A 7983-nucleotide genomic window follows, 5' to 3' on the forward strand; every position below is an offset into this window, starting at 1 on the left:
GGAATGTTGACAAGCCCTGACTTCCCCTGCAAATACTTTAAACAACTATTATAAAACACAATCCAGTTTCACAGCTTATCCGGTTCTTTGACAAACAGCACTTCTCCTGTAGCTGGGGACACAGTCCAACAGCTGGATCCTGTACCTAAACAGACAAAACTAGAACGTGGACAAGCAACAAGACGGATCAGATCAAAACATAGTGACTGCACAGAGATATTTTTCATTGGGTGCCTTGAGTGCTGCAGCTAACCGGAAGAGATTGTAAACCAATCGGAGAACGCTTTTATTTGACCAATCAAAAACTGTCTTGCACTGCAGTCATGGAAACACAAGGCTTGGTAGCCTTCTCTTTTACCTGTTACCTGCGCGATCCTCCGCAGCAGGTTCTGCTATAGGCTGGAGAGGAGTTTAGCTTCACTGCAAGAATTAGAGGCTGCTGCGTTTGCCCGCGTTAGTGGCTGCTCGCTGGAAGTTCCCTGCTCATGTAATGCATTCACTCACTCAGGAAATCAGAGGCTTTTCCAGGAATAATCTGAGGAAGCAATGTACAAGGGTAACAACTTTAACTGGGAAGAGACTTATAGAGACATGGCAAGATGCCCGAGTGCACGTGGTGGAAGAAGCAGATCCAAGTGATGGGTTCGGTTGCGGTTATGTGCAGGACCTTAGCTTGGATCTGCAAGTTGGCGTTATTAAGCCCTGGTTGCTGCTAGGTGAGTGTGCATGTGAATTTCAATGTGAATCCCTAACGCCTGCTTCTGCAAGGTCCTGAGATCTAACCGGGCACCCTGAGCTCTGAACTGTCGTGGGTTCTCACGTAAGCTCATGACACTATCTAGTCCCTAAGGTGCTGCAGGACCATTCGTTTTTAAAATTTCATTCACAATATACAACATATTTTTATTGCATTATTAAAACAATGTGTTGTCCCCAGGGAAAGGCAAAAGCTAACTTCTTTTAAAATTAAGAAGGGTTTTTGCTTTGTGCATATTTTGGAAGCTCTAGGCAAATAATGTGATAGAGTCCTTTCTTTTTTACAGGATCACAAGATGCTGCTCAGGATCGGGAGACACTGAAAAAATATGGGGTAACTCAGATCAAGGACTATGTACTATCTCATATTTAGCATTTGCTACTGAATGTTTTTTAATCACTAGATCAGTGCTTTTTTTGTAAAAAAAAAAAAAAATAGTGCTGATACAAGGGTTGCCAGATGGTTTTGTCCCCCCCTTTTCCTCAAAAGCCTTGGAGGTTGGGGCCGAAATGCAGTCACGTGACCTGAGTGGGCTTCTGTCCAGCGCAGTGTGAGTGCTCCCAGGGCCGGCTGGGGGCTGTGCCTGAGGAAAGCGGCAAATGATCCCCAAAAAAGGTGACAGTACGCCGTACTGGTGCTCACTGTCACAAGAAAAGCACTGCACTAGATAATGTTATTTTACTGATTTTCCCTTTAAAAAAGGAGCTATGTTTCATTTGTAGTTTAATAAGGTTGCTTCTTGAAAGTGTGCGTGGAACATATACAAGATGTGATGAGGGTGTCCATAGGTTTCACAAGAAACATGGAATATCTGTATTTCAAGATCAGCTGTAGTTTAAAGCTTGCTTTCTTATAGGACAGATAATATGCGTATTAAATTGTGTTCTTATTGCACCTCAGGACCCCCTGCAGCCTCTTTGCTGCAGCCAGCGCCCCTCCCCCCTCGCTGCTGCCTCTGATAGGCTTTAAGATGAAGGCGATAAGTCCTGCTCTCAGCATCAGCTCCTGCTCTCCCCTACTTGCTGCCTCTGTAACAGAGACAGGAAGGGGGGGAAATACAAATAGTCAAGAAGTCGAGTCAGCTAACTACTAAGTTTAGGCTTATTGGTTAGTCAACTACTTGCTGACATTCCTATCCTCAACTGAGATGTTTTCTCCTATTTACAGTCATGTAAGAAGCCATGGCTCCTTTCTACAAGGTGGCAGTTTTGCCAAAATCATTTTGGTTAATCAGATTTTATCAGTCTAAAATTTACCTTAGTAATTTATTGGATATGGAATTCTTCATAATCTTTCATTATCTGTTACAGTGTGGCTATGCATTTTTAAATAGTTTAGAAGTGGCTACGCTTCAGAGTAGGGATGTAAAGGAGTAGTTGACTAGCGATAAGCATAGGCTTATCGGTTAGTTGAATCGACTACTTGCATTCCACCTCCCTTGATGCCTCTGTATCAGAGTCAGCAAGTGGGGAGGGAAGAGGAGCCAGGGCTGGTGGGAGCTGGCTTAAAAGCTGGTTTTCCCCCAACACCATCTCTGTGGTGCCACCTGCCCCTTCCACTGCTGCCGCCTCTATTAGAGGCAGCAGTGTGGGGGCGGGGTAAGGGGAGGCTGCTGCTGCCTCTGCTGAGCTGGAATCCCCCGCAGACAGGGACTGCTGCCAGAGAGCCTGTTTTTGTGGCTAGCCGGTGCTGCTGCAGACTGGGGCTGTTTTGCAGCAGCAGCCCTGACCACAGGAGTGTGTGTGTGTTTCCCCAGCAGGGAGCTGGGACCTCCCCCATGAACGGAGGCCACTGGACCCCAGTGCGAGCCAGGACTGAGCAATCCCAGCCCAGTCCTGGCTTGCGTTGGTTCTGGGAGCTACTTCAGGTAGGAAGCCTGGCTTCTACATTTAAACTGCAGAGCCGCAGCGGGGGTGGCTCCTGGACCCAGTGCGAGCCGCGACTGAGGCTTTCTCCCTTATCGACTAATCATGTAGTTGACAGAAATTCTATCAACCACATGATTAGCTAATTACTTGCTTGCTAACTTCTTTACTTCAAAGCTAGGGGAGGAGATTCCTATAAGCAGTTAGCAAAGGATTTTTGGTGCCTTAATGACCTAAGGTAGCCTAAGGTGGATACTTTTTCTGCTCAAAGATTATTTTTCAGAAGCTATTTGCTTGAAACATTATCACAGCCCTAATGCTTACTCCTTCTTTTGTTAAGATGGACTGACGAAAACTGAAATGCCGCTTTATACATCTTAACATTTGATAAAATCTTAAGTGCATTTCAAAAGATAGTCAAGTCAGAACACATTGTCTGAATACAATTGAATGCTACTGTTTGATGTTCCAGTATATATCTGCTGAATGGATAATGCTTTCTTTTATCCTTGTCTATTTTGCTTGTTTTCTTCATAAATTATCTTTTTTTGGCTTAGGTTACTCATGTCCTAAATGTGGCATATAGAGTTGAAAATGCCTTCCCCAATGACTTTATATACAAGAACATTTCTATACTGGATCTCCCAGAGACTGACATCACATCGTATTTCCCAGAATGTTTTGAGTTTATTGAGCAAGCCAAGATGCAGGTAAATTAATATTCCATAATATTAGTTATCTAAGGTATGTGGCAATAATTAAAATAATTCCCGTTGGTTAAAAAGCAATAAGCCATCAATTAAGCTTTTCTTAGTGACCAAATATTGTTTACTATTATTTATGAGATTTTTAGTGCAATAAGTCTTAATTCAATATAAAGCAATGGGTGACTTTTTGATCAGCAAGTCTTAACGTAGGTCCAGATCTCTCTTCTAGGAGTAAAACCTGCAGGGAAAAAGGAAAGATCTATAAACTTCCCATTGTAGAGTTTCCAGAATTCATTCATTAGGGAAGCAATGTTTTGACATACAAGAGAAGAAGCAGGGAGTTTGGCAGCATCCCTGGAAATCAGTGGGGTTTTGTTGGCTTCCTCCAGCTGTCAGGGATACCTCAGCCTGCTACTATCCTTTAAAGGTGGAACACAATAAACTATGAATGCAACATAAAAAGTGCAGAGATTAGTAATTGTAGAGTCACCTAGCCATCTTTAAGATACAAGCATGGAATTTTAGATACTTTTCTTATATCCAAAGGGCCTGATTCAGCAAACCATCCCTATTCAGCAAATATTTACTGAACCGGGATAGACATAAGCTTGTGTTTAGCTGCTTTGCTGAATCTGTACCTAATTGCATGTCAACATTCCTGTAAAAGAACAAATATAGTAAATCAAATTAATCTCTAGATGTTTATTGGTGATTTACTATATTGTGTATAGGACATTGACTTTAACAGAGCAAAAAAAGAAAGTACCTTGTCAGTCAAACCTGGTTCTGGATTATTCCACCAGATCTAGTTTATCTTAGGATAAAGGAAGGTAACATTGCCCCATCCACTTTTGTGTCACAGAGTATTATCGTCTTCTAACATATCATTTACAAGTTACCTGAAACAGGATGTCACTTAATGACCTCTTTCAGGTTTCCAGTTACGATTTCCACTTCATTCCTAAATGAGCCTTGCTAGCTTAATGTCACTGATCCACTTCAGAAGTTGAATTTTCCAGTTACTTCTCTACAATTAGAGGTGTTCTTATAAAGCCTTGCATGGCAATACTACTATTTTTATACAGCAAGGCTAGACTGCAAAGAGATTAGATTTTGATTAGGTTGGAATGGAGGTTTTTAAACTGCAGCCCTTGCTAACAGTCTGTGCTGGATCCTCCTATTTTTAGCCACAAATCAGCACCAAGAGATAGCTAAAAATATTAGAAAGTCTCCTCTCATTGCTTTTTTACATAAGTATCATGGTAGTTGTTCTACAGCCAGCAACACTAAGGAGATATTTAGTCACGTTGGGGAGGGGAGATGGTTTATTAGCTTTAATGAAAGGGACCATGAGGAACTCTATTAAAAGTCAGCAGACATTGAAAAAGTTAAGAATTTATTGATTAAAGAATATAAACAAACATAACATTGTTCACAAATTCACTGGAAGTTAGTAGGAAAGGATTGAGAATCCCTAATTAATAACCACTGAAGTCTGTTGTCTTTTAGGGGCAAAAAGGGATCAGATTATCAAGAGACTACAGCATCCATAGCTGGGGCAGATTTTTTTGAAGAGCTCATCTCTCAACTAGGCACTCTTGAAATGAGCAGACTTTTAAAAAGCACATTAGATAACTCATGTGATGTCCATTCTTTGTTTAACAATGTGGTAGGAGTTATATTTAAATGTTGATATTTGTATTTAATAACTAGTATGTATTAGGGATGTAAAATCCCATTTAATCAGTTAACCGGTTAAACATTATGTTTAATGAGTTAACCCAGGCCTGGGCAAAATATGGCCTGCAGGCTGGATGCGGCCTGCAGATGTTGTGGGGAGCCCCAGGCAGGCTCCCTGCTTGCCTTGCCCCACCGCATGCTGCTAAAAAATGCGGCTGCAGGGAGGTTTTTCTTTAAAAACTGTGAGTCCAGAAGGGAGGGGGGAAGCTTTAGGAGCTGCTCCCACCCCCAGCACAATCTTATTGGTTGGTTTCTAGCGAGAAACTGGCCAATGGGAGCTGCCTGTTTCAATAACAGGAAGCCAAAGCACAAGGGGCTCCAGAGCACATGGCTGCAGCCTGTGCTGGGGTGAGGCAGGCAGGGAGGCTGATTCAAGAAAGGCTGCTGGCTGGTAAGTCTCCTGGTGGAACCTACCTCTGGCACCTCAGTCCCTCCCTTGCCCCCATTCCTGTCCCCTACTCCACATAACCAAATCCTCTGTTCCCCTCCTGTACCCATATCTCCTCCCAAATCCAGCACCCGAATCCCCTGCCCCAGATCAGTCCCCTCCTGCCCTAGCTCCCAACCCAAATCCCTGCACCCCTCCTGTACCCCAATTTCCTGCCCTAGCTCACAATCCAACCCCCTGCACCTCAGTCCAGTGCCCCAGGTCACAACAGCTTCCTTCACCCATGCTCCCTCCTTTACCCCAAGCTCCCTTCTGCACCCAACCTCCATCCCAGAACCTGCACCTCCTCCATTAATATCATGGAAAAGTATTGCCCTCGACCACTTTCCAAATTCTTGGACTTCCCCCCATCAAAAATTATTGCCCACCCCTGGGTTAACTGCTTAAATCAGGGCAAGCGGGGGCTGGTCTGGCCGGGATGGAGTGTACTAGCCCACAGTGTGCTGCTTGGGCAGGGCTTGCTATGGACGGGGGCTGCTCCACCCCATGCCGGTAACAAGTAAGCATCACCCAGTAAAGGTGATGCTTACTGGTTAACTATTCATATGCCTACTATGCAAACTTCTCTTTGAAGAATGAGGAAAAGTTTATTCGCCAAGATCAGTTTTGTCCTGCAGGAGCCTTGGGGAGAGTTTAGACAGGGTTCCCTTGTGAACATCTCTTTACATTGTTGCATCAAGGAGGTAGATTCTCTCCAAGAAAAAGGTAGAGAATCACAATTCAGTGCAACTGCACTTGTGTTCCTCCTCTGTAATCCAAAAAGGGCATCTGCTTTAGGCTCCCGGCCTCTTGGATGTACCCTCAGGTGGACAAGTTGCTTTCCATAAACCTAAATAAACAGTAGAAAATAATAAGAAATCTACCATTACCTATAGAATAGACAGCAACAGGGCATCTCAAATGACGGTTTCATTTTTTTTTTCTCTTGAAGGATGGAGTGGTGCTGGTTCATTGTAATGCAGGAGTTTCTCGTGCTGCCGCAATTGTAATTGGTTTTCTAATCAATTCAGAAGGACTCAATTTTGCTCGAGCATTTTCTTGGGTGAAAAATGCCAGACCTGCTATCTGTCCGAATCCTGGCTTCATGGAGCAGCTTCACAAGTATCAACAGCATAGTAAAAAGGCAAACGGAAGCATAAATGATCTCAAATGATAACAGGAGAGAAATGCAACAATCCCTGTGGTTATATTTTAACAGACGTGTTGGCATATCATACCTTAAAACAGGGCTACTCAGCCCGCGGCCCGTTTGTTTGCAGCCCACAGTGCGGTTTGGATTTATGTGGGGCTCAACATGCAGCCCTGCAGGTGGGAGCCAAAACAAAAAAGTAGTCAATATAATGGTCTTCTGCTGATACAGGCAGTCCCCGGGTTACGTACAAGATAGGGACTGTAGGTTTGTTCTTAAGTTGAATCTGTATGTAAGTCGGAACTGGCATCCAGATTCAGCCGCTGCTGAAACTGACCGCCAGTTCTGACTTACATACAGATTCAACTTAAGAACCCCAAGTCAGCTGCTGCTGAAACTGATCAGCAGCTGATTCCAGGAAGCCCGGGGCAGAGCAACTGTGCCTCGGGCTTCCTGTAGTCAACGCTGGTCAGTTTCAGCAATGGCTGACTTGGGGACGCCTGGGGCAGAGCAGCTGGGGTGCTGCCGGGTTGGTCCAGTAGTGCCCAGAGCGGCACTGCGGGACCAACCGGCAGCGCCCCAGCTGCTCTGCCCCAGGGTCCACAACAAAAGCCTGGTCTGCTGGGGGAGGGGGGCACACTAGGACACAGGGAGCAAAGCGGCAGCGGGGGGGGGGTGCCTCGCCTCTGAGGCTTTGCTCTGGCGCGGGACCGCTTTGCTCCTGGTGCCCCTGGTTTGCTGGAGACGGTCCCCAGCAGACCAGGGGCACCGCGAGCAAACCCGCAGCCGCGGCTGGGTCCCCGCGCTTCTGAGGCTTTGCCAGAGCAAAGCCTCAGAAGTGCAGGACCCCGCCACGGTTGCGGGTTTGCTCGCGGTGTCCCTGGTCTGCTGGAGACGGTCCCCAGCAGACCAGGGGCACCGGGAGCAGCTTTTCTCGCCCCGGAGGTCGAGGTGGCTGACTGCTGCCTGTGCGCTCCGGGGCGAGAAAGCCCCGTTCGTAAGTGCGGATCCGACATAAGTCGGATCCGCGTAAGTCGGGGACTGCCTGTATATGTTTCAGTAGTTAAATTCCTGGACTGTCATTACTCATTAGAAGTGCTCTCCATGGGTAGAAATTGGGTAAATACTGCATTTTATTAATATCAGCAGAACTGACTTAAATGGGGCGTGTGTGTGGTGTATTCTTGCCTTAATCTTTGTATTCATGCCCATCAATGTGAAAGAAGCTATTTGCATATATATTTGCAAGTATATGCAACCACACTTAAGTTGCAGCTCTTGGCATATGCTGAGAGTATCATTGTGGCCCTCAGGCTTTCCAAGGTTGAGTAACCCTG

The 7983-nt window shown here is 45.3% G+C and overlaps 1 protein-coding gene across 1 annotated transcript; it reads left to right on the forward strand.

Moving 5' to 3' along the window:
- Nucleotides 1-213: 213 nt before the first annotated feature.
- On the forward strand, nucleotides 214-7189 carry DUSP19 (dual specificity phosphatase 19). Its single transcript, XM_006121704.3, has 4 exons — nucleotides 214-716; nucleotides 1044-1090; nucleotides 3180-3332; nucleotides 6449-7189. The coding sequence occupies exons 1-4, from the start codon at nucleotides 491-493 to the stop codon at nucleotides 6668-6670; spliced, it is 648 nt and encodes a 215-aa protein (XP_006121766.1). The 5' UTR covers nucleotides 214-490; the 3' UTR covers nucleotides 6671-7189.
- The last annotated feature ends 794 nt before the right edge of the window (nucleotides 7190-7983 follow it).

The sequence above is a fragment of the Pelodiscus sinensis genome, chromosome 7 (assembly GCF_049634645.1).
Source record: "Pelodiscus sinensis isolate JC-2024 chromosome 7, ASM4963464v1, whole genome shotgun sequence".
NCBI classification, from domain to species: Eukaryota; Metazoa; Chordata; order Testudines; family Trionychidae; genus Pelodiscus; species Pelodiscus sinensis.

Coding starts and splice junctions, on each gene's coding strand:
- DUSP19 (XM_006121704.3), top strand. CDS start 491: ATGCATTCACTCACTCAGGAAATCAGAGGCTTTTCCAGGAATAATCTG. Junction 1,091..3,179: donor AGACACTGAAAAAATATGGG/GTAACTCAGATC, acceptor TTTTTGGCTTAG/GTTACTCATGTCCTAAATGT. Junction 3,333..6,448: donor TTGAGCAAGCCAAGATGCAG/GTAAATTAATAT, acceptor TTTCTCTTGAAG/GATGGAGTGGTGCTGGTTCA.